Source organism: Mustelus asterias, chromosome 18 (assembly GCF_964213995.1).
Source record: "Mustelus asterias chromosome 18, sMusAst1.hap1.1, whole genome shotgun sequence".
Lineage (NCBI taxonomy): Eukaryota > Metazoa > Chordata > Chondrichthyes > Carcharhiniformes > Triakidae > Mustelus > Mustelus asterias.
Window position 1 is genome coordinate 66,224,101 of NC_135818.1, and position 26,638 is coordinate 66,250,738.

Below are 26,638 nucleotides of genomic sequence, written 5' to 3' on the forward strand. Positions count from 1 at the left end.
CGATTCCCGGCTCGGGTCACTGTCTGTGTGGAGTTTGCACGTTCTCCTCGTGTCTGCGTGGGTTTCCTCCGGGTGCTCCGGTTTCCTCCCACAGTCCAAAGATGTGCGGGTTAGGTTGATTGGCCAGGTTAAAAAAATTGCCCCTTAGAGTCCTGGGATGCGTAGGATTAGCGGGTAAAATATGTGGGGGTAGGGCCTGGGTGGGATTGTGGTCGGTGCAGACTCGATGGGCCGAATGGCCTCCTTCTGCACTGTAGGGTTTCTATGATCTTTCTATTTCTATGATCTGGCAATGTGGAAAAATGCCCAGGTATGTCCTGTACACAAGAAACAGGACAAATCCAACCCAGCCAATTATCGTTCCATCAGTCTACTCTCAATCGTCAGTAAAGTGATAGGAGGGGTCATCAACACCACTGTCAAGTGGCACTTACTCACCAATGCCCTGCTCACAGACACTCAGTTTGGGTTCCACCAGGATCACTCAGCTCCTGACCTCATTTTGGCCTTGATTCAAATGTGGGCAAAAAAACTGAATGCCAGAGGTGAGGAGAGAGTGACTGCCCTTGACATCAAGGCAACATTTGACTGAGTATGGCATCAAGGAGCCCTTGGTGGCAGTGGGAATTGGGGGAAAACCCTCTGCTGGTTAGAGTCAGACCTGGCACACAGGAAGATGGTTGTGGTAGTTGGAGGTCAATCACTTCAGCTCCAGGACATCACTGCAGGAGTTCCTCTGGGTAATGTTTGAGGCCCAACCATCTTCAGCTGCTTCATCAATGATCTTACTTCCTCCTAAGTGGGGATGTTCGCTGATGACTGCACAGCGTTCAGTACCATTTGCGACACTCAGATACTGAAATAGTCCATGTCCAAATGCAGCAAGATCGGGACAATATCCAGGCTTGTGCTGACAAGTAGCAAGTAACATTCATGCCAGGCAATGACCATCTCCAACAAGAGAGGATCTAACCACCTCCCCATGACATTCAATGGCATTACCATCACTGAATCCCCCACTGGCAGCATGCTGGTGTTACTATTGACCAGAAACTGAACTGGACTAGCCATATAAATGCTGTGGCTACCAGAGCAGGTCACAGACTAGGAATCCTGCAGTGAGTAACTCGCTTCCTGACTCCCCAAAGTCCACCATCTACAAGGCGCAAATCAGCAGTGTAGTGGAATACTCTCAACTTGTCTGGATGAGTGCAGCTCCAAAAATACTTAAGAAGCTCGACACCATCCGGCATAGAACAACCTGCTTGATTGCTACCCCTTCCACAATCATCCACTCTCTCTCCACCACCAATGAACAGTGGCAGCCTTGTGTACTATCTACAAGATATACTGCAGGAACTCACCAAGGTTCCTTGGGTAGCACCTTCCAAACCATGACCGTTACCAACTAGAAGGGCAAGAGCGGCAGATATCTGGGAACACCACCATCTGGAGGTCCCCTCGAAGTCACTCGCTATCCTGACTTGGAAATATATCGCCGTTCCTTCACTGTTGCTAGGTCAAAATCTTGGAATTTCCTCATTTAACAGCCTTGTGCGTGTACCTATACCTCAGGGACAACTGGTTCAAGAAGGCAGCACACCACCACTTTCTCAAGGGCAACTAGGGATGGGCAATAAATGCTGGCCCAGCCAGCGACATCCACATCCCATAAACCAATGATAAAGCCTGCTTCTGTGGAGCTGACAACGCTTTTTATTTATAGAAGATTAACTGAAAGTTTTCCTCTCCTTAAAATCCAAGGAATTTAGATAATTGGACTTAATTTACTGAAAAATTCAGAACCCTTTAGTTTTACTATCCTTATTTAATTTTTACTTTATCCCGTAGTTTTCCTGTAATATATTACTTACTAGTCATTCAATTCTTCTGTAATCTATTGTAGGGTAATGTTGGTAATTTCAACCCTGTCACACAATCTAATATACTTTTCCAGAAACTGATAGTTAGTTGGTATGTATGACCCTATAATAAGTAGCATAGCTGTCAGTGAATTACAAAGCTGCAATTCAACAAAACATAAATTGGACATTGTATTTTTGGATATGATGACATTTGCTTCTTGATTAAATTGCAGGTTTGCAAATATCTATTAACCTGCTGTATATTAAAATAACTTGGAAATGAATGGTTATTTTTGAGTCCCAATTTTTTCTGCTGCCTCCAGCAACATAATTAAAATTTCACTTTTCTTCCTGACCGGTGTTAGGGGATCCAGACAACTTCATAAATTACCATTTGGACTTGTCAAAAAATCTTTACAGAATTGAGTGTGTGTACTGAAACCCAGAAGGAAAATAGAAGTGGCACAGGGTAATTTTTGTACCTCTTCCCACTAGCTATTATTGTCCCAAATTGACGGGGATATCAATCAAACCCCAGTTTCGGCTGCATTGTTGTGAATCGTGCGTGCTTGTGTTTTAAAAGGAAATAATGACTAAAGTCAGAATCAATTGTGAAATGTTTGGAAATGAAACGTTAGCTCATCCTGGAGACAGACTGATTAAATTACTTCAACAATACAAAAGCGAAGTAACTGCAGATTCTGGAAATATGAAATAAAAATTGCTGGAATATTCAGCAGGTTTGGTACAGCCCCTGTAGAGAGAAATGGAGTTAACATTTCAGCAGCTCAAGATGGCTTTTTACCAGAACTTAAGAAAGATAGAAATGCAAGTACTTTTTATTTGGGGTGCTATTTCTTCAGTTTGTATTGTAGGCCAAGGGCAGAAAGGTCAGCATGGGAGTAAGATAGAAAATTAAAATGACAAGCAACCAGAAACTTGGGTCATGCTTGCGGTCTGAATGGAGGTGTTCTGTAAAGTGGTACTCAGGCTATGTTTGGTCTCCTAAGTGTAGAGGAGACCACATCTTGAACACTACGGTATACTTAATTGAAGGATGTGCAAAACCGTAGTTTCAGTTGGAAGGAATGTTTGGGGCCTTGGTGTTGCATCTCCTGCACTTCTGTGGAAAGGTGCTGAAAGGAAGGGAGGGGATGTTAGGAGTGACTTGGGAGTAGATCAGGGTTTTGTGGAGGGAGTGGTCTCTACGAAAGGGGAGGGCAGGGGAAGGTGTGTTTGGCATCATGCTGGCTGAAATGACAAAAGATGATTTGTTCAGTACAGAGGATGGTGGGTGAAAGCTGAAGACAAGAGAAGCCCAGTCAAGGTTCTGGGAGGGAGGGGAAGGTGGGTGAGTAAAAGTGTGTGAAATGAAGCAGACACAATGGCAGGCCCTGTCAGCCACACTGGGTGGGAATCCTCAGTGAGGGAGAAAAAGGGCAAATCAGAAGAGATGGTGTGGAAGGTTGCATCAACATAACAGATATGATGGAGACTGAGAAACTGCGGGAATGGAATAGAGTCCTTACAGGAAGCAGGATGTGAGGAAATGTAGTTGAGGTGCAGGCTCGATGGACCGATTGGCCTCCTTCTGTACTATAGGAATTCAATGATTCTAGGTGGCTGTGGAAATCTGTTGGTTTGTGTGAATATTAGTTGATGGCCTATCTCCGGAACTGGAGACCGTGAACTCAAAGAAGGGAAGGGAAGAGTCAGAGGTGGACTTAGTGAAGGTGAGGAAAATGGAAACAAAGTCAATGAAATATTCCAGTCAGTTTACAGTTTTATTATATTGGTGAAATTACTTGTTAGGCATTTAAACTTGCTGTTCTGTGAATATTGGTTAGAATCAAGAAAAGGAAAGCAAACTTCAGGCAACTGTTGTCAACAATAAATGATGCATTCCAAGTTCTGTCAGTGGCTCCCTCCCCATTGTGCATCTGGAAAGATTCTGATTCCCTTTCTGCTTCTCTCTCTCTGTATCCCCTGTACTCCAAGACATTATGATTTACTTAAATCGTGGACTGAATGACCACATTGCAATATTCCTTTAATTAATTGGCAATCTTTTGTGATGTGGTTCGTTGTTTGGAGATTTTGGTGCAGAATTTCCTGCAACGATAAGTTTAGTTTCATTTACTGTAAACTTTGTTGTTTGGCACAAAGTAACTGAAAAATCTCCTGCACAATTTGGCTGCAGTTGGCATTGTGGTGAATCAGGAGAGGTACAGCCAGCGACCAGTGTTTGCTGTACATCTGGCTACTCACTCGGATATTTGTGTGTTTTGTTATTTTACCAGCTCACTGTCAAAATAAAGTATCAGGTTTTCAATGCATTGATTGTTCAACAGACCATTGGAAATATCATTCCTGGCTTTGCACACGTGAGGTTAATTCAAAGATTGGGCAAGAATGAGGTAGAATTAATACCAACAATATATGAGGATATTTAGTGGTATTGGTGATTTCCTAATTGGAAAAAGATACAGTTAAATGAATCTCCAATTTTTATGGCCCTCTCGTGTGAGTGCAAAAAATTTTAAAGAGCAACTCAGTAAACACTGAAGGTCTGTATTAGAAGCTGGACCTACAGTAACTGAGGTAACAACTTTATTAAAGTTGGCTTATTGGTGAATGTTCTGAATCCACAAAAGATTGCACAAGTATTCTGGATATCGTTAAATTAAATAATGATATTTGCAGTGAAACTGAAAAAGGGTCACAGAATTGTTACAGCGCAGAAGGAGGCCATTTAGCCCATTGTGTCTGCACCAGCTCTCCAAATGAACATTAAGGCTTAGTGTCAAATCCAGAAGCAGTTTTACGTGGACATAACACCAGCATGCTATCAAATAATAATTTGTTACCAAGTTGAAGTTTGTTTTGGACTCTGTTCTGGCATAACACACAATTTGAAAACCTTGGTATCAGCAGTAAACGTTCTTTGTATATATTGCTTATGTTTATCGGTAGATACCTGAAATGTTTGAGAATCACAACACAGATTATTCCTTCCTTTCAAGCAATAAAGTTTCAAAAAGCAATATTTATACTGGGATGTTGAAAAACTTTAAGTACTGGTTTCTGAGGGACACTTCTACTGATATTTGATTGAAAACTGTAATCCTCTAATAATCCCATAAATTACATGGGTATTTTATGCACAGAATAAAGAGTGGACCTTAATTTAAGTAACTTACTCAGAAGAGCTTGTTGCCCTCTCGAATGCAGTGTTTTATTTTGGAAGAAATACTTTTTTGCGTTGAATGGTTAGTTTCACAAAGTGAAGCAGAGCACTGCTTTGGAAAATAAGCACACAATAAAGAATCACCTGCAGTAATTGTGTGAAATTTAGACAGTTTATGCACTCAACACTGTTCATTGGTGTCATTATTTTTGAGTTTTAAGTTCCAGTCATGGGAAAAGTGTTAATTCAGGTACTTGGGAATGACAATTGATTTTAAGGGGGGAATGAAGCTGTGATTAACCACTAATTGCCAAAGGCTCTTGCAGTCTTTGAAACGATTATGACATGACAAGCTACTTATGCCATTTCCTTTTTGTCCAATAAAATGGACTGTATGCCATTATTATTGCAATTCTCAGTAAAATTACCTGTTCATCCCTTAATGATATAAATGCGCAAAAAACTCCCATGATGCGCCCGTTTTCGGGTGCGAAAACTTGGTAAAGTTGGCGTGAGGCGAGTAGCATGATCCGTGCCTGCCTCCGCGCCAGTTCCCCCTTTACCAAGGCCCGAAAATGGCCGTGATCAAGACTGCGCCCGAAACGGGCGCAACAGCCATTTAAATGCATTTGCGTGCATTTAAATTGACTTAATGTTGGGTGTGCAGCCCATTACCAGCACTTCCCCCTTTACCACCGCGTTCGCTCATCCAGAATCGGCGCGAAACAGACACGCTGCACAAAAGTCCGATTCGGGCGCTCCAGTTAGTGAGGAGGTAAGTGCCGAGCACCTGACACCTCTCTGCTTGAGATTGGGGAGGGGGCGGGGGGGGGGTGTCTGCTGCCACTCTACCTGAGATCAGTGAGGGGGAAGGGGAGGTCCGCTGCCACTCTGCTTGAGATCAGTGAGGGGGAAGGGGAGGTCCGCTGCCACTCTGCTTGAGATCAGTGAGGGGGAAGAGGAGGTCCGCTGCCACTCTGCCTGAGATCAGTTGGGTGGAAGGGGGGGAGGGGCCTGTGATCAGTCTGGGTGGCAGGGGGTGGGGGGATAAGTGGATCAGTAATGTTTTGGGAGTGGGGCAATGTCTGTGAGGGCCCGGGGAAGGCCTTATCCGGCTTGGGAGCAATGTGGCAGGGGAGCCGCATTCTTATCATTTTTTTTCTGCGCATGTGCAGTTGGAGGCGCCGATCAGAGCTGCAGGATTTCGGGCGTGTTAAGCCCCACCCACAGGTTTCTGCAGTACGATTCAGAATTGCTGATATTTTTTCACGCAGAGTGCGTATAGGGGCGCCTGAGAATGGGTCTAAAAGTCGTATCTGAAAAATTCCCAGTTTCAAGTCCGTCCAGCACTTAGAATCAAATTGGCAAAATAGGGCCCTTTGTTCCTTACCCATTCCAAAAGAGGATTGCAAAATAAACACAGCTTTATGACCATTGGCTTCAATAGTGGATAGACTGGTTTTCTAGATGACACTTATTGTATTTATTATGTCCATATTGTTGGAAGAATCTAACAAACTACGCTAAATTATTAAAGTTACGTGAGGCAGTGTGTGCTGTGGACTGAATGCCAATTTAATGACCAACTTGCATCTTAATTCATAGCATCCTGTTCAAAGTTTTTTAATTTGTTGGTCAAGGAATATAGATGAGCCCTATAAAAATAGGTAACATACAATCTAAGGATAGATCACGTGTAATTTAAGTTATTCAATCAGTTGTGTAATGTTTAAGTGCCATAACGTTGAATGAAAGATACACTGCCTCGGTGTACACTGAATCCAGTGTAGCATAAAATATTACAAACCATAAATGAGAGAATTTAAAAGTTACCCTTTGGAAAGTGCCCCCAGCACCTCGAGATGATATTTTAATCCCGCCTAACCAAAAAAGCTGTTTACGGTTCCACTGCGTTTTGTCTTGTTTGTGTATGATACAATCCATCAGCTCCTGCTCGAGCTAGTAGTGGTATAATGACTACAAACATTCAAATGGCTTGCTGACAAATCCCAAGTGGATTAAAGTTATGACTCGATAGTCCAAGAACTCAATTGTTCTTTCCTGTACATTACCGGAGGATCGTCTCACAAAGTCGGTTTTGAGCTGTGATGAGTTGCCAAATCTTTTGTCGATGCTGCACTGCCTCGTGCATCATTCGGATGTATTAATCTGCCTAGTATCAGCTGTTTGACACACTTTATTAAAAAATATCTTCTATTGTCAGCTGCATTGGGAATTTCACGTTACTAACTCATGCTGTGCTCCTTGATGCTGCCATCACTTAAGTTTGTGATGTGAACAACCAACAATTTCTAGCCAATGAGGGAGAAACTGCCAAGCTCATTTGGATCAAAAGGGACTCGGTTAGATGAACAAAAGCAATGCAAACTATTATTAAATCATTTGGGGGTGCTATTTAATTTGAAGAACTTAAATACATGTAAATCAATGAAGTACCATTCTTCACTGAAACCTGGATCTGCTTTGAGCTTGAAGCACTAAAGGTGAGTTGTTTCCTTGGAGCTACGGGTGAAAGTGACACATGACACATGCAAAAATAACTCTCCAGGAAAGCATTAAAAAAATACTCATTTATGTAAAACGTATGTTGAATCATAGATAGTTAAGCTTTCACGAGGATGCTATCATTTTTACCCTTGTTCTTGATGTGGAGAAGCTACATTATGCTCTTCCTACTGTCGTTGCTATAATATCTTTTCTATATACCATGATATACTTGCAAAGAAACTGTTTTTGAATACAAGAGTAGATGGTCAGAAAAATTATATAGTATGATTCACTTGAGAACTATGTATTTAAACATGTATTTTTTGAAAAACAAAACTAAAGTAAATCAACTTGCTGTTTTAACAGATGTGAGAGTTGTGTGGAACTACTGTTTGTTAGAGGTTCTGGAAACTGTCAGGAGTGTGGCACAGCTCTACGAAAGAGCAACTTCAGAGTGCAACTCTTTGAAGATCCCACAGTGGACAAGGAGGTTGAGATTCGAAAGAAAGTATTGAAAGTGTAAGGATTTTATTTCTGTTATTGGTTAGCATTTGTGGAGATAATTGCATGAGCAGCATCGCATAATAGAATGCCTAGTACAGAAACATGCTGTTTGTCTCAACTCATTCATTCCAGTATTTATACTTACAAGAGCCTCCTCCCACTCGTAATTTCCTCTTTTCATCCTGCTTCCACGTTCCTCTATTGCCTTCTCCCAAATATTTACATCAGGCCTACCCCTAAATGTTTCAATGCTATTTGCTTCATCCATTCCATGTGGCTAAGTTCTACATTTTTAGCACTATATCATAGAAATCATAGAAACCCAATAGTACAGAAAGAGGCCATTCGGCCCATCGAGTCTGCACCAACCACAATCCCACCCAGGCCCTACCCCCATATCCCTACATATTTTACCCGCTAATCCCTCTAATCTACGCATCCCAGGACACTAAGGGGCAATTTTAGCATGGCCAATCAACCTAACCCACACATCTTTGGACTGTGGGAGGAAACCGGAGGAAACCCACGCAGACATGAGGAGAATGTGCAAACTCCACACAGACAGTGACCCAAGCCGGGAATCGAACCCAGGTCCCTGGAGCTGTGAAGCAGCAGTGCTAACCACTGTGCTACCGTGCCGCCCGGAAACAAACTTGTAAAATTATTTATTTGATCTGTTATTGGTGATCTTGTATTTATGCACTCTTGTTCTGGACTTGTTCATAAATGGAGACAACTTTGGCACATCTAACCTATCTCATAATTTGAAAAATCTGCTCTTTATCTTCGAGAAACCCAGCCTGCTTAATTTTCCCAGGTAATTGCATCCTCTCAATTCTAGTATCATCCTTGAAAATCTTTCTGCACTTTCTCCAGTGCTTCAATATTTTTGTAGTGTGGAGTCTAGTACTTGGCAGCGAGGTTAAATTAAACTTCACTGTAAAAGTTAACATTACTTCCCTGCCTTTGTATTTTGTTCCTCCTAGAACGGAATGCTGTTTGTTTCTTTATGGCCTTAACAAATTACATCGCTACTTTTAGTGATTTATGTTTCTGTGCTCCCAAATGTTTTTGCTCCTCTATCTGTTTCTTATCCTCCAAAGAATAAGTGACCCCTTTATTCCTCCTGTCAAAATGAAGTGAACTGCCTCTCACTTCACTGTATTGAATTACATTTGCCACATTTTTCCCCCAGTTCTCAAGCCTGTTTTATCATGTACTGTATTTTGGTGCAGGCCTCTGCATTATTAGCTATAACCCCAATCTGATATCATATTTAAGGTGATTAGCAAAAGAACTAGAGGTGATATGAGGAAACTTTATTCTGCACAACGAAGCATCTGAGCTTCCTGAAAGGAAGGACTGTGCTGCCTGAAAGGATAGTCAAAATAGATTTGGGAGTAACTTTCTAAAGAGAGTTAGATAAATATTGAAGGGAAAAGAATTAAGTGGGCGATTGGAAAAAGAGGAAGGGAGTATGTAGGCTCCTCCTGTGCTGTATTATTTTGTGATTCCATGATCTGAAAACTTTGATCCCACATCTCCGATTCCTCAGTCCAAATTAATTTGATCCAATCTATATTAGTAAACAGTAATGGTCCCAACACACTGATCTCTGTAGGACACCGTTTTCCATTTTTGCCAATAATGAGGAACATTCTTTAACTCCTGTCCTCAGTTTTCTGTTTTGTTAACGACTCTGCAGCCTGTTTCCTGATTCTACATGCTCTGACTTTGTCATGAGTCTCTTGTGTGGCACTTTATCAAAAGCTTTTAAAAGCCCATATATATTCCATCTACTGCATTGGCCAGGTCTGTGCTTCTTGTTATCTTTAAAGAATTCCATAATGTTAATTAAGCATGAAGTTCATTTTAGAACTCCAAGCTGTTTTTTTGTATTATATTCTTTGTCACCAAGTGTTATGCTATTTTGTCTTTTAGCAAAGATCTTTCAACACTGATTAACTGACCTATATTTCCCCAAATTAGTTCTGCCTTCCTTTTTGAAGGAAGGAATTTATTTTCTGCCTGTCAGTTCTCTGGAGATGGTCGTCACCTGAAACTTCATTTTATCTAATCTCTCAACAGATCATACCTAACCTGCTGAGTCTTTCCAGCAGTTACTGGTTTTTAATGAGCCTTCGGTTAATCAGAGTATGCTTTGATCTTGGGAAATCCTCTATATGCCAAATAGCATGATCCAAGTACTGATATCAATGCATCATATATGAGCATGCCAGATTAGTATAAAAGGGATTTAATACTTGTAATTATTTTAATCTTTAGAGATGTGAAAGTTGTACTTAATTACAGAAGAAAAATGTAGGGTATACTTTTAAATGCCATTTTTGCTCAGTGGTTGCAAATTTGCCTTTGAGCCAAAAGTTTGTGATTTTAAGTTCTGCTTCAGGACTAATGTTGGCTGACTTGTCAATATGGAGACAGTGCTGCACAGAGTTAATGGGCGGGGTTTTCTGGCCATGCGCGTCCCAAGACTGGAAATTCCCACCTGAGGTCAACAGACTTTTAAGTGGTCTACCAAATTTTCTGTCCCACCTGCTACAATTCCACCCAGTGTTTCGGATTGATGACTGATCATTGACCTGAAATGTTAAACTCTGTTTCTCTCTCCACAGATGCTGTCTGACCTGCTGAGTATTTCCAGAATTTTCTGTTTTTTGTATTGGGCACTGCAGAATGTGGTTCCCATCAATCTACGATGGTTAGTTAAAAATTTACCCTTCTAGTTGATAGCCAAGCAAAATAAATATCAGATCAACTCCCAGCTACGAAATTATACGTGACTGAAATGGACAATGTATGACGCAAGATCCATATTCTTTCCTGTCATTGGTTGTCAAAGGTTGGAAATGCAGGTTTAACAGCACAGGAAAGGCAAGCTCATAATTACAAAATAGTTTGTAGGGGCAGCATGGTGGCACAGTGGTTAGCACTGCTGCCTCACAGCACCAGGGACCCGCGTTCAATTCCAGTCTCGGGTCACTGTCTGCGTGGAGTTTGCACTTTCTCCCCGTGTCGGTGTGGGTTTCCTCCAGAAGCTCCAGTTTCTTCCCACACTCCAAACATCTGCGGGTTAGGTTGATTGGCCGTGCTAAATTGACCCTTGTGTCAGGGGATTAGCAGGGATATGTGGGGATATGAGGATAGGACCTGGGTGGGATTGCGGTCGGTGCAGACTCGATGGGCCGAATGGCCTCCTTCTGCACTGTTTTTGTTATCAATGTTTTATCTTTCCATCAATTTAAGCTTAACCATTTTTCTATGTGAAAGTTTTGAAGGGGAGGGATATTATATGGTGAAGCATTTACAATCCAGAATATAATGCAGAAACCCTCTCAGCTTTTCCATACATTGCACGTTACGTTGGCCTGTAAACAAACTAGTTTTTGATGGTATGCAGTTTTACATATGGCAAATTTTTAAAAACCTTTCGACTTTGAAACGGGTTTATTGTGGATGTGTCATATAATTATCAGTGCTTGACCAAGTAGTGTTCACCTATTATTGATCTCGAATCCTGAAAACTTTGGATTCTTTCACAGTTCTAAAACACGAAGACCAGGCCGTGTTGACAGCCCCAACACCTTGATTAATCTGATTTAGGATGCGTTAACACTACAGCTGTAATGTTGCTGCAAAACAAAAATGCATTGCATTCCAGTTCTGGTTATGGTATAAATGGAGTTCAAATTCAGGCATTGGAATGAATAGCTTTGAGACTCTCAAGAAAACTTTTAATCCTGGATTTGCACTACATGAACTTGGCATCAGTGCAAAGTGAAAATAGTTTCATTCTAGAACTGAACTTGCATTTTTAATGCACCCTTAAATATTTCCCCAGCTCTTTGTAAAATTAAAATATTCAGTCTTCAACTGAATCAACTGCATTTTTCTGTAGACTCCACTAGTGTGTGATTCCATTAGATTAACACAGGCACCTCCCTGAGTCTAGTCTAGATTGCGAACATACATCAGCACCAGTTGAGTCAGACCCTGTGTAAGCACCTGGTTATTACACAGCTATTCATTAAATTTGATGAAGAGCACTCTTGTTACGTTGTGGTGAGCAAATTATATCCTAAAATAAGCATTTATCTAATGTTCAGACTTAAATCATTTGTACTTGCAATGCTGAGGTTCATGTTAAATTTAGATATTGTTAAGCATTGATTTTTAAAATGTCATTTTTTGATTTGATTAATGTATAATCATTTGTTATGCTTACAATGAACAAAATTGAAATGTTTAATAACCCTGTTTGCTCCTCTTTGGATACGAAGATACAACAAAAGAGAAGAAGACTTTGGCACTCTGAAAGAATACAATGATTTTCTTGAAGAGGTTGAAGATATCGGTAAGTTTGAAACTTGAAGAATGTCCAAAAAGTTGGGCATTAATGTTCAATCAATTCAGCAATATCTGTGCATTAAAAGACCAAACGTATTAATTCCTGGAAGTAGTTAGTATCATATTGGGCAATCATCAGGGGTAAATAGGATTGATTTATATATCCAACTTAAACCGATGCATTATCCTTTTTAATACTGGGATCTCAGTAACTCAGTGTTTTTGTGCAATTTCAGATAGGATTTCTGATGTCAAAACTCCCAGTTGCAAGTGCAAACTTTTGGATATTGGGATATTTTTGACAAGTAGGCTTTCAGATTCCACACTGTCATGTGGGTAAAGACAGATGTGAAGCTTCTGGAAGAGATGCATCTATGTTGACCTTATGGATTCATGCACTGGACTGTTTTGTCTGGTTTCAAAGTAAATTGACCAAAGCTGAGTTCCATGGTGCAAGTTGTCTGCAAAATTGCCTTGCTATTTGTTTCCAGAAATGTTAATAGTCAATGCATTTTTAAAAAAACACAGCGTCTGCTTCAGCAACAAGTGAAGATTGTGATTGCTCAATGTGGCAATATACATTGCAAGGCAGGCAATATAATTAGTAGTTGATGGAGGAAACTGAACAACATTTCACTGTTTGTGACCATTATAGGGGTTAAAAACATAACTGTCATATTAAAGGTTTTCTTAATTGTAATCTGTTTGCTTTCCACGGAATAGTTCAGTTTCAGCTATGGAAATAATCCTACGAAGCATTTAATGAAGTACTTTGAATACAATTGTATATGGTGCTCCTTGGGACTCAGAAAGTTGGTTTATGAAGTGACTTGTATCCCTCATGAATAGCCTTTCTTAATGCCTTGTGCATTAGGCCACATCATTCTCCATGTTTTGTAGAAATATTCATGACACGCAGCATGATTTCAGTTTTATTTTTGGTGATGTGTCTTGTTTTCAGTACTTGTTACTGTGTATGCAAATAAATACTAAAAAAATTACTTATTGTGTACTGTGGGAATAAGATGAATATAGAGGAGATCGGAGTTGGTTTGAAATTGGGTGTGGTTTTATTCACTGTAATACAGTAATTTAAAGTGTAGGTTACACATTGCAGTAACATCCTAAGTGTAACCAAAACTCCTGAAGATATAATTTGAAGAGTGCTAACATAACTGCTTTTTCACCTAACAGAATTATATTGGATAACAAGACAAGAATGCAATAGAAAAAGAGACATGGAAAATTCTTGGCTTAATACAGTCACAAAAAACAATGGCTAGATCTTGAATGGTCAAAGAAATGTAGTCAAGTAAATTTGCATTGCAGTATATTCGTAATAAAATGATTTTTGCTTGCAAAATATTAACAGTCCAGTCAAATTTTGCAACTTTCAATTAGAGTGCAAGATCATATTGGGTAGTTTGACTTGCTGTGTACTAAAGTTTTCTTTTTATTACAGTGAGTAATCTGACCAACAACGTGGATATAGAGAACACTAAAAGAAAAATGGAGCAATACCAGAAGGATAACAAAGACATTATTTACAGAAACAAAATAAAAATGGTCAGTTCGTTGATCTGTTTAATTTCAAATTCCTATCTTGGTTAACTTTGTTTAAATGTATAAGTAGTTTTGTAAATAGAGTCCCGATCACTTACAATGGACACGTTTGTGTGAACACAATTTGCCCGTTATACACGACAACCAGCATAATGATAAAATGATTTCAGATGCTGTGTCATACCTTTTTTGAAACTGCTTCTATTGTATGGATCATTTTGCTGTATTACAGCAACCAAAACTGCGCTGAGTACTTCACGTCTACCAGGTCTGGCCCCTAGTTAAGAACTCGTTATCATCTCCTTAGATTTGTGCTGAATTGCTTTTTGCTGTACATCTCACATTCCAGTTAAGAATCCTCCTGTATACTTGAGTATTTTCACAATCTGTGCAGATTGATTACTACAGTATATGATTGACTGTAATAACAATTCAAGTTGCGTCATGCTTCTTTTAGTTTGATTGGACCTTGTATTAAATAATTTTGTTTGTGATGCTTCCCTAAAGGGGATACTCGTACTAATTTCTATTTGGTGATAGTGGGGTTACCTAGTACCATCCCTCTTGGTCCAATTTAAATAGACACAATCCAGTCAGTTTTCCTTATTACTGTGAGACAATCTGTTTGTTTTGCTGAGCTATCCACCAGTACTGTACTCAATCTCTTTCTCTTCAGTAGCCTTAAGCAGTTTAGTTTCTTTTCCCAGTTTATTTCCTTTCTGTAGTTACATTATCCTGTAATTGTCCACTTAAAAGCTCGCATTTCTAGCCTATCTAGATCCTTTTGTTTGTAGTTTACCTGTCCTTCCCCCTTAATTTGGTACCTATGCTTTCCTCCCCAAATTCAAATTATATACATGCAACCTATTCAGCTGTGACCTTAGAACTCTCCTGTTGTGTTCCATTAGTGAACCCCTGCCATGTCAGTACTGCTCCACTTACAACTATCCATTGTTTTTGTTTGTTTAATTGATTCTCAGTCCAACTCAAAACCTTATGTGCTGTTCTGTGTCTTCTACCTGGTGGACAGTTGCTTGCATGGCAAGATACCAAAAGCCTGGCGGAACTCCTCCGTACATCACATCCTCAGAATTTTGGTTGTCAACAACTTCTATCATTTTGTCATTGTACGTTTTTTAGGCAAAATCTTCCTCCATAGGTACATAACTCATGTTGATTTTGTACATTTGCTATTATCTCCAGACTCAACTATTCCAATGCACGCCTGGCTAATCTCCCACATCCTTCCTTCCATAAATATGAAATCATCCAAAACTCTGCCCCCGTCTTAACTTGCAGGAAGTACAGTTCACCCATCATCCCTGTACTTGTTGACGTACATTGGCTCCCTGTCAAGCATCAACTTGATTCTAAAATTCTTATCCTTGTTTTCAAACCCTTCCATGCCTTGCCCCCCCCATATCTCTATAGTCTCCTCCAGCCCTACAACCGTCTTGAGAATTCTGCGCTCCTCTAAATTTATCCTCTTGTTAATTCCCAATCACAATTACTTATCCATTGGCAATCATGTCTTTAGTTGCCGAGACTCCAAGCTCTGGAACTCCTTCCTTACACCTCTCTGCCCCCATAGTCAATGAATGGGAGTTTGTCGGGGTTAGGATACAGACAGCAGTTTTTTTTTTGGAGTTATAAAATGAAACTTGAGAGCTCACAGGAGATTTTGAATAAATGAGACAAGAAGTAACCAAATATGTGGATGGAGGTAGCGATGTTTGAGGCCACAAAGCTAGAGAATGGAGAGTGCACCACAGTTGCACAGAATCATTGAATTCCCACAGTGCAGAAGGAGGCCATTTGGCCCATCGATTCTGAACTGACTCTCTGAGTATCTTACTCAGGCCCTCTCCCCCACCCAATCCCTGTAACCCCACGCATTTACCATGGCTAATCCATCTAATTTCTTGGGAAACTAAAGGGCAATTTAGCATTGCCAATTCGCCTAACCTGCACATCTTTGGACTGTGGGAAGAAACCAGAGCACCCGCAAGAAACCCACGCTGACACGGGGAGAACTTCACATACACATTCACCCAAGGCTGGAGTTGAACCTGGGTCTCTGGTGCTGTGAGGCAGCAGTGCTAACCACTGCACCATCATGTTGATGACTTTGAGAGTGGTTTCGGTGTTGTGGGTTGGACAGAAACCTGCTAGAAGTGATTGGTACATGGCTCATTTTCTCTTGATTATTTCAACTGCCTTCAATCATCATTATTCCTTTGAATTTTTTAACTTCAGCACGGTCACCAGTCAATCAAAAGCATCTTTCTAAGCATGAGAATTATCCCGTTCACCCCGTGTTTTGTCAGGATATTGGCACCTTGTTATTGCTCCACGTGCTTCTCTTACTGATGATTAGAGAAACTTTCCCACTGAAGTTGGCTGAATGCAAATGCTCATTAAATTTCATATTCTAAGACGTGACCATCTGTTTGAAGTCGGTTGCATTTCTTTTGGAAATATTAGACTGCTGTAACTAAGGATTTGGATAATATATTTTACTTGAATTATTCATCTACCAGGCTTCAGTGAAATCAAATTTATAGGTTGCACCAAATATTCCTCCTTTTCATTTTAGTCCCGGGAGCAAGAAGATTTAGAAGAAGCTTTAGAATTTGAACGGCAGGAGAGTGATCAAAGACGCCTGCTTCTGTTGAAGGAAGAACAAATGCAGCAGTTGGCAAAAAAGAAGAATAAACAGGCCCTCATTGATGACCTGGTAGGTGTGGATCTGAAACCTAAATATCTCGGAAAAGAATAACTTAACGCTTTAATGTTGGAGGTTGCAGCAAGCTATTTCTTATGCTGTTAATAATTCTGCTTACGTGTCCAGAGGCTAGTTTTTAAGTGCCATTGCCCTAAATTACTTCACTAATTTGTTTCATGGTGTCAAGGAAGACACAGCAGGTTGCACTGGTCTTTCACCTCTGGGACTTGGCTTTGAAAGCAGCTCAAACTGCTGTTTGCCTACTATCCACAAGTGCTCAAAGTAAAATAATTTGGAGCAATCCCAACCCGGTTACTAATGTGCATAGGGCACCACACCATTCCTTTCAATTTGTCACTAAAATAACTACCGAGGCTTGCTTGGGAAAGTTAATCATTGATGTAATGTGGGATGAGTTTCTAAAGAGGTATGTTGTTGAAGTTGGAATCAAAAAAAAATTGCCGACTAATAAACTGCTGACACTCAAGTAGGGAGAGCAAACAGCTGAGGGTGTAGAGAAATATTTCTGAAAAGATTTTAAGTTATGATGAAAATGAAAAACAAATTAAATTGGACAACAATAATACTGTTCTCACCTGGCATCCACCAATGTAGTTTTAAAAATATTTAATTTTTTATTGTGAACCTGTAATCCAAAAAGCAAGACCGGTGCAGTTTAGAACTGGATGATTAGCCTTTTCTTGTCTCTTCCTATAATGGTCAGCATAGGCTGGGGCTTAAGGGATCAAAGAATATGGGGGGGGGGAAATCAGGATATTGAATTTGATGATCAACCATGATCAAAATGAATGGCGGAGCAGGCTCGAAGGGCCAAATTGCCTACTCCTGCTTCTAGTTTCTGTGTTATTGGACAGCAATCAGGAGTGGGAAATTTGAATGGTTATTTTTTCTCTTTAGCCTGTGAGCAGTGAAGTATTTGTAATGCCCAAACTGTAGCATTGATTGAGCAAAATCTGCTTTGGTCATGGATTGAACATAAGACCATAAGACCATAAGACATAGGAGCGGAAGTAAGGCCATTCGGCCCATCGAGTCCACTCCACCATTCAATCATGGTTGATTTCAACTCCATTTACCCGCTCTCTCCCCATAGCCCTTAATTCCTCGAGAAATCAAGAATTTATCAATTTCTGTCTTGAAGACGCTCAACGTCTCGGCCTCCACAGCCCTCTGTGGCAATGAATTCCACAGACCCACCACTCTCTGGCTGAAGAAATTTCTCCTCATCTCTGTTCTAAAGTGACTCCCTTTTATTCTAAGGCTGTGCCCCCGCATCCTAGTCTCCCTGTTAATGGAAACAACTTCCCTACGTCCATCCTATCTAAGCCGTTCATTATCTTGTAAGTTTCTATCAGATCTCCCCTCAACCTCCTAAACTCCAATGAATATAATCCCACGATCCTCAGACGTTCATCGTATGTCAGGCCTACCATTCCTGGGATCATCCGTGTGAATCTCCGCTGGACCCGCTCCAGTGCCAGTATGTCCTTCCTGAGGTGTGGGGCCCAAAATTGCTCACATAGTATCTTCTGATGTGTTTGGTTGCATGTGTCCACAGCCATCGGAAACCAACTTTTACCCTTTTTTCATTGCAGTGAGGCTGGGGATTATTTTTTCTGAGAAGCAGACAATGAACAGGAGATTGGGTTATGTTGCAAAATCAATTAAGTTTGTATAGTACTTTGTTCAGGCTGAAGTGGAGTACTGAATATCTGTTTTTGTTTGCTGTTACGACGACAAGCTATCCAGACCCATGGAAGCACTGCACAAGACAGCAATGAGCGTGATCCTTACTTTCAGAGCAAGAGCCATGAGGAATGACTTGAAAGGACAAGGTTGTTTAGTCTTGACAATAAATGCATTTGAGGAGATCTCCTAGACATACATAAGATGGGATAGAAAAAGTAAACTCAAAACAAGTGCTTTCAGATAGGTAAGGCAGAGGATAAAAGGATATTGGTTCATTGTTTAGAAGGGCAAATTTGAAACACCAAGATATTTATTGACGGGAAATATTTTCACCCAGAGGATAGTGGGGGTCTGAAACTTGCTGCCAGAGGTTGAGGCAGAATCTCTCAACGCAGTTAGGAAATACATGAAAGTGGATTTGAGGGCCATAACTTGCATGGACGTGGATGAAGGGCTGGAAAGTAGGACGAGACTGGATAGCTCTTTAATGGCTGACATTGAACAATGGGCCGAAAGCCTCCTTTTGAGTTGTAAATGTTCTACTTTTCAATTTCCTTTTAATCAATACTTTAGAGGGAGCTATGCTTCAAAAGGGAAGGATGGCAGATTATTCTGAGCATAGTCAATCCTTTGAGTCATAATGAAGTAATTTCTAATCTCATCTCAAGTGAAAGTTAAAGTTAGTCACAAGGTGATGTTCAACTGGAAAAAGAGTGAAGAAAGACTTCACAATGGAGTCAACTGAAATGGAAATACAATCTTAACTGGAATTTTGAACACAATTTATGAGGAATAAAACTATTAATTCTAATTATTGAGTTTAGTAACTCAATCACTAAATATGGTATGTTAGGAATTCTTCCTATGTCCTTATATCTCAACATGGGGATGAAAGGGGAATTTTTCCCTCTGTCTAAAGCCCTAATCTGTCATTAATGTGTCTGGTAGGAAAGCTCCCAGCTGCCCGCCAGCATGCTTTTGGCTCAGCATAAGGACCGGGCTGCACAACTGGAAACACAGTTGGAAACACAGCGGCAAGTCAAATCCGTCACATTCTCAACTGGCATCAAAATGGTAAGAAGTTATGTACTTTGCATATGGTATAATGGAGCTACATACAGTCAAAATACCTTTTCAGTCTGTTGGATAGATATTGCTTTGTGAATGCTAACTTGTCTTAATTTTCTGCTTTGAGAGTACTGAATGCCCATCTGGATAGAATTAATGTTAAACTTCAAAAGTAAAATATTACATCAGTGGAAACCTGATATGTGCTCAGCATTTGAATTAGTTGAGTCAGGAGTAAAGTATAGTCTTTAACTTAGCTTTGCCTTATTCTGCTTTGCCCTTCCGCATTGCCTTACTTAAATGTCAGGGAGTGATGGGTGGAAACCTATGTTACTGCACTATGTTGCTTAGTGGCATAGTTGCTCCAATGTTACACTGCCGTTCCTAACTAATTACAGCTCCTAACTAATTAATTAAAGTTTTTATAAATATTGTCCATCGGTAATGTAAAGACCAAAGAAGACATGTATAACATTCAGCAGAATGTAGCGAGTAAATTGTCTTCAAACAGAGGGCAAGACTGCAAGGAACTACAATAGGTCATGAATGTAGCCCAATCCATCATGCAAACCAGCTTCCCATCCATTGACTCTGTCTACACTTCCTGCTGTCTCAGCAAAGCAGCCAGCATAATTTAACACTCCACGCACCCTGGACATTCTCTCTTCCACCTTCTTCCTTCGGGAAAAAGATACAGAAGTCTGAGGTCATGTACCAACCGACTCAAGAACAGCTTCTTCCCTGTTGCTGTCAGACTTTTGAATGGACCTACCTTGCATTAAGTTGATCTTTCTCTACACCCTAGCTATGACACTAACACTACATTCTGCACTCTCTCCTTTCCTTCTCTATGAACGGCATGTTTTGTCTGTATAGCGCGCAAGAAACAATACTTTTCACTATGTTAATACATGTGACAATAAATCAAATCAAAAGCTACCACCTTGATCATGAAGTGTCAAACTTTCACTGAAAATTGAGGCCACTGGTAAAGGAGGACAAAATTATTTAGTGTCCACATTTTTCTGCTTCCGATGAAGGCAGCATCCTCTCCCTTCCAAGATCTTCCTAGCCATCCTCACTACCACTTGTGAATTCATGAAACAACCTTTACAGTTATATGCTTATTATATTTTGTATTCCCCTCTTGTTGGGGTTTTTGGGGGGGGGGGGTAAGATGAACTATTTGACCTTTTACATAACATAATATCGGAAAATTACATGATTCCTATCCCAGCAAAGGTAGTAAAATTGATTTTTTAAAAAAGTTATTTGTTCATGGGATGTGGGCAGTGCTGGCAAGGCCAGCATTTATTATCCATCCCTAATTGCCCCTGTGAAGTTGGTGAGCTGCCTTCTTGAACTGCTGTGGTTTGTATGGCCGTTATGCATCTTGAAGATAGTGGATTTCGATTCTCCTTGTTTGACAACCTGTGGTTACTTCAGCACGATGACATGTTCTTCGCTGAGGAAGTTGATTGCAAGGTAATCCTTATTCTCTGGCAATTTAGCATTTTGATTGTTGGATGTTCAACCTTTCAAAAACATGAAAGTCCTGAAATTTCATAAGGATTCCACTGGTCAAAACTTTTGTGGGAAGCCATGTGGAAACAAGGTAAAGGTAGTTATGTTGGATATCTACTGTTTCTGGGAATTTCCATGTTGCTTTGTAATGGATGAAACTTATGACCATCCCTTACAAGGTAAAGTTCAGGCTTGTGGTGGTGATTCCCCGAGCCAGGAGTTACTGCTACTCCAGCCTCAGTCAGAACCTTTTAGAATCCCTACAGTACAGAAGGAGACCATTTGGCCCATCAAGTCTGTACCAACCACAGTCCCACCCAGGCCCTATTCCCGTAACCCCATACATTTGCCCTGCAAATTCCCATGACACTTGGGTCAATTTAGCATGGCCAGTCAACCTAACCCGCACAACTCTGGATTGTGGAAGGAAACCCATGCTGACACAGGGAGAATGTGCAAACTCCACACAGACAGCGACCTGAGGCCGGAATTGAACCCGGGTCCCTGGCACTGAGGCAGCAGTGCTAACCACTGTGCCACCGTGCCACCCCAACCTGGTGTTCCAGTGCTGCTGGTGCATCATGAGAGCAGTAAGCCTCACTGGTGAAGCCTGGAAGGAGACCTAGAACCCCTAAGGAGAAAAACTTTTATATAAAAAGAAATACTAACTGGACAACAAAGAAACACCCAAAATGATTCTTCTGCCTGCTGACTCCATCCAAATGAGATACCTTCTCACTGAGCTTACAGTCTCTGGTGGGTGTCAGTGTTGTAGGATATCAGCAGCACGTGATTCTAGTGCAAACACTTGAATTACAGCCCTTGACATTCTGGAGCTGAACTCTGAATTCTAAATTCATGAACGTGTGAAACGTTAATGCTGAATATTCAAGTTAATTTAAATTCTGCAAAGAATTTATTCTATTCAAAATAAACTTTTATTTTGGAACTATGATGCATCTGCAAATATTAAAGGGCAGCATGGTGGCACGGTGGTTAGCACTGCTGCCTCAGTGCCAGGGACCTGGGTTCAATTCCCGGCTTGGGTCACTGTTTGGAATTTGCACTTTCTCCCCATGTCTGCATGGGTTTCCTCTGGGTGCTCCGATTTCCTCCCACAGTCTGAAAGACGTGCTGGTCAGGTGCATTGGTCATGTTAAATTCTCCCTCAGTGTACCCGAACAGGCGCCGTAGTGTGGCGACTAGGGGATTTTCACAGTAACTTCATTACAGTGTTACTGTAAGCCTAGTTGTGACACGAATAAAATAAACTTTTTAAAAAACTTTTTAAACTTTAAAGATACATGCATTACTATTCTATTTTTAGCAATGGTTGTTCTTATTCCCGACATAGCATTTTGTGGTGCCAGATTGTATTAAATCGCACGTATTCTTGTAAAGATCTTGAACTGGTACGACCTGTGTGACCACCTGGAAATTTATTTCCCTTAAATAAATTGCAGCTGTTTTATTAAAACCATTTTGTCGGTTTTGATTGAAGAGAACATTTTTGAAACAAGTGTCTCTAACATATCAATAGAAGCTGCTGAAGCATTGAACAAAAATACATGGTTATAAAGACGGTTGTTGATTTTAGATTTCCTAGCTGCCAATTCATAATGGAGTTGTTTCTGGTCAGAATTTTTATGCTTAACAGACGAAGGAGAAAAATGTTGGAAGGAACACTTTCTACTTCAGGCACCAAGTTTCAGTATTCTCCAGTATTCTTAGGATGAATGAGTGTACATTAAAATAGCCTCAACTTTGACACAGTCTCAGCTTCGAGTTCATAAAGCACCTCAACTGCACCAATCTGATATTTTCCCATCTATCATCTTGTGACCCCTCACAGAAAGTATTGCACAACATGATTTTAAGACTTTTTTGTAGTAAAGAGACTAAAATGAACATAGACTTAATATTACTTGGGCAGCTAATATACTAAACTACAGTAAAGGTACTTCCTCTATCAACCAGTTACCACAACCCCACACCACATTTTATATGTTGCAGCAAGTATATAGTCTTGTCAATTCAAGTCTAAATCACTTCTTTAGTACTGCATTGGAATGACAGTTTAAGGTTTTATGCTCAAGTTCTGGAGCATAAAAGTTCTGAACCCACAACCACAATCGGAGGTGAGTGTACCAGCTGAGCCACTTTAGATCCAGTGCAGTTCTTGGGTCAACTTGAAGTTGAGTCTTCCATTGTTTTCAGTGGAGACAGCCTGAGGTGCATAGGGATTATAACAGTCAGTTACATCACTGAAACTGCTTAACAGGAATGGGGAGTGGTTTGAAGAATTCCATGTTGGCAAGTTATCCAAAGATTAAAATTTCCTTCAATAAAGTGGAGGAATTCTTTGAACAAAAAGTACGGACGTTCATCCCTGTTTAACTAAACCTTTTGCTTCATCGATAAACGTTCTTGTCACTTGTTGGTACGTTACTGGTTGTTTTGTATAGGCATTCTTCAACAGAATTGAAACTAAAGGTTCTCTCAAAATGATTCAATTTTGATATTTATGTACCGCTGAATTATGCAATACTTGGAAACCATAAAGATCATTATTTGGCTCAGTTGAATGCGCCTTAATTGTTATTCGGACTGTAGTAAAAGTTGTGGTTTGCCAGTGCTGTCCACATGCTGAGCTTAACTTTTTTTTTAATAAAGGAAGTTGAGCATGCTATAACAATGGAATTAATGCAGTTATATTTCTGGGTAGGGGAGGGTGTTGCGGTGATGGGGGGGAGGGGGCTGAATTATATGACAATCCATTAGAGAGATCAGTTTCATTGTTTCTGCAATGGCATTGAGATAATCCATTGAGACGAGCATGGTTTAAAATATGGGTTACAAGAGGCAGTGAGGGGTAGAGAAATTCATCTTTGAAAGGCAAGTCTAAATTTACAAAATGCAAAATAGCATATTATGCACTGAAAAATATTTGAGTTGATCATCACAGATAGAACATAGAACAGTACAGCACAGAACAGGCCCTTCGGCCCATGATGTTGTGCTGAGCTTTATCTGAAACCAAGATCAAGCTATCCCACTCCCTTTCATCCTGGTGTGCTCCATGTGCCTATCCAATAACCGCTTAAATGTTCCTAAAGTGTCTGACTCCACTATCACAGCAGGCAGTCCATTCCACACCCCAACCACTCTGAGTAAAGAACCTACCTCGGACATCCTTCCTATATCTCCCACCATGAACCCTATAGTTATGCCCCCTTGTAATAGCTCCATCCACCCGAGGGAAATAGTCTTTGAACGTTCACTCTATCTATCCCCTTCTTCATTTTATAAACCTCTATTAAGTCTCCCCTCAACCTACTCCGCTCCAGAGAGAACAGCCCTAGCTCCCTCAACCTTTCCACATAAGACCTACCCTCCAAACCAGGCAGCATCCTGGTAAATCTCCTTTGCACTCTTTCCAGCGCTTCCACATCCTTCTTGTAGTGAGGTGACCAGAACTGCACACAATATTCCAAATGTGGTCTCACCAAGGTCCTGTACAGTTGCAGCATAACCCCACGGCTCTTAAATGTTAAAATGTTAAACTTTTGAAATCCCTACAGTGGTTTCTTGTGGCATGGTTGATGGAAGTTTCGGTTAATGGCAGAATTCCAAATTGAACCAATTCGCAACACTGAGGTATCGCTGGGACCAGTTTGAAACTTAATGTGCAACACTTAGCCATTATGCAGCCTTGGTCATTAAAATCCTACTGATAATTTGTATTTAATTTGTCTTGGCGTTCAATTAAGGATTGATCAATAAATGGAAATTGAGTTCATATCACAAGATTTGACATCAGCACGATATAGGATAAATCAATTATATTGTGGAATGTGTGAAAATAGTTTCAAAGTATAATTTGCCAAGATGGTCAAGAAATCTGAATAGAACCTGCTTTACCAGTGCTTCCATTGTTCAGTTCTTGAGCCATGAAAATGTACGGTAAAGTTGCAGTTTCTCTATATTATACAGGTGTGACACTTGATTTATCCTTCCTTGGCAGGCTCCAGCATGCAAGGAGGTGCACTTGGGTACTTAAATACTTAACCTGAACTGTAATGTTGCTCAACATTGAAATAAAACTTTAGAAGTGACTTTTAAAAAAAAGAATATATAACTGTGACTTTAAGGTTCTGTAAAAAGTGCTTGGTCATGGGATGAAATATGATCATCAAAATACTCTGGAGAAGTTCTCCTCCTGTAGTGGTGCAATATCACTGATCAAAAATATAATATCGATTGTCGGGTACTTTTAATGATAGACATCTGTAAGCCCACTATAAATATTAATGTGAATAATTAATTTGTTACTAAGTTTGTTGAGGATCACAACACCAAGCTGTGTTTGGTTGGTAGGTGGGAAAGAAATTGCTGAAATAATCCACCTTTGACAACATCTCTCAGACAGGTTAGCCGGTATTGTAGGTCCAGAGAAATGTACAGTAGGAGTTCTACTGAGGGCCATGGATGTAAAGAATAGGTTGGTATTGTGAGAGTATAGATTGATCTGCAATGTGAGCTGACTAAATAATTTTATCAAGTTACGTGCTTGTTGCTATCCTCACCCAGTGACTAGAGCCAGTTCTTTGGCTCAAATTTATTCAGTGGAGCTTAGAAATGGGAGAAAATTTATAAAAAGAATCCTACAGAACTATAAAACATTTTTTTCTAATTTATTTTCTCCTATTTACACTGCATGTCAATAAAGGGACCAGAATGGCATTGACTGTCTCGGGGGCAGGGAATTCAGATGGTGTTCGTAAAGCAGAAGTGGAAATGAATAGGGTTGGGAAGCATTTTCCGATCAGGGCCAGTGTGATCTCCTGGACTCGTTTCGATCGCCTCAGGGGGTCGGAGAGGAATTTCCCAGATTTCTTTTTCCCCATATTGACCCTGGGGTTTTCACTCTGGGTTTTCGCCTCTCCCTGGAGATCACATGGTCTGGAATGGGGGGGTGGGGGTGAGTTAATAGGTTGTGATGAACAAAGCATCGTAGCTGTGAGGGACAGCTCGGTGGATAGGATATTAGGATGTAGATAGGCTGGAAAATTGGGCGGGGATCCTGGATTCAGGATTCAATCCTGGACCGGGGAGCGGCGCGGGCTTGGAGGGCCGAAGGGCCTGTTCCTGTGCTGTATTGTTCTTTGTTGTTCTTGACTGGTTATTTGTCCATTGTTAGCATTGTGCCATTCTGTGTAAGGCACAGGAAGGAATGGGATAGGATTATTTTCATATCCGCACATAGTTATGCAGCTGTCAGTTGAGTTGAAACTGAGTTTTCTCATTGGGAATTCATTGGTTCCACAAACAGCAATGATAATTATCAGATAATCTATTTTTGCAAAATTGATTGAAGGATAAATATTGGGCAGGACATCAGGGATTTAATACCCCTGTTCTTCTTTGTAATAGTGCTGTTCAGACAAGCAAGAAGATGGGGGCTGGAACTCTACCACCTCACCCGCCACGAAATCGGCACGGACGAGTGTCCGACAATGGAAATCTCCATTGACCTCGGGCTGGAATTTCCGATCTTGCCCGAGCGAGGCCGCAAAATCCTGTCCGGGGTCTTGGTTTAACAATATATCCGAAAGA

General features: G+C 40.6%; 1 protein-coding gene across 1 annotated transcript in view; it reads left to right on the plus strand.

Moving 5' to 3' along the window:
• mnat1 (MNAT1 component of CDK activating kinase) overlaps positions 1-26,638 on the plus strand; it is a 118,581-nt gene that overhangs the window by 15,230 nt on the left and 76,713 nt on the right. Inside the window, exons 2-6 of the mRNA XM_078234227.1 lie at positions 7,927-8,079; positions 12,366-12,439; positions 13,895-13,998; positions 16,592-16,732; positions 19,379-19,504. Coding sequence (XP_078090353.1) covers positions 7,927-8,079; positions 12,366-12,439; positions 13,895-13,998; positions 16,592-16,732; positions 19,379-19,504 — 598 coding nt within the window. The remainder of the gene's footprint in view (positions 1-7,926; positions 8,080-12,365; positions 12,440-13,894; positions 13,999-16,591; positions 16,733-19,378; positions 19,505-26,638) is intronic.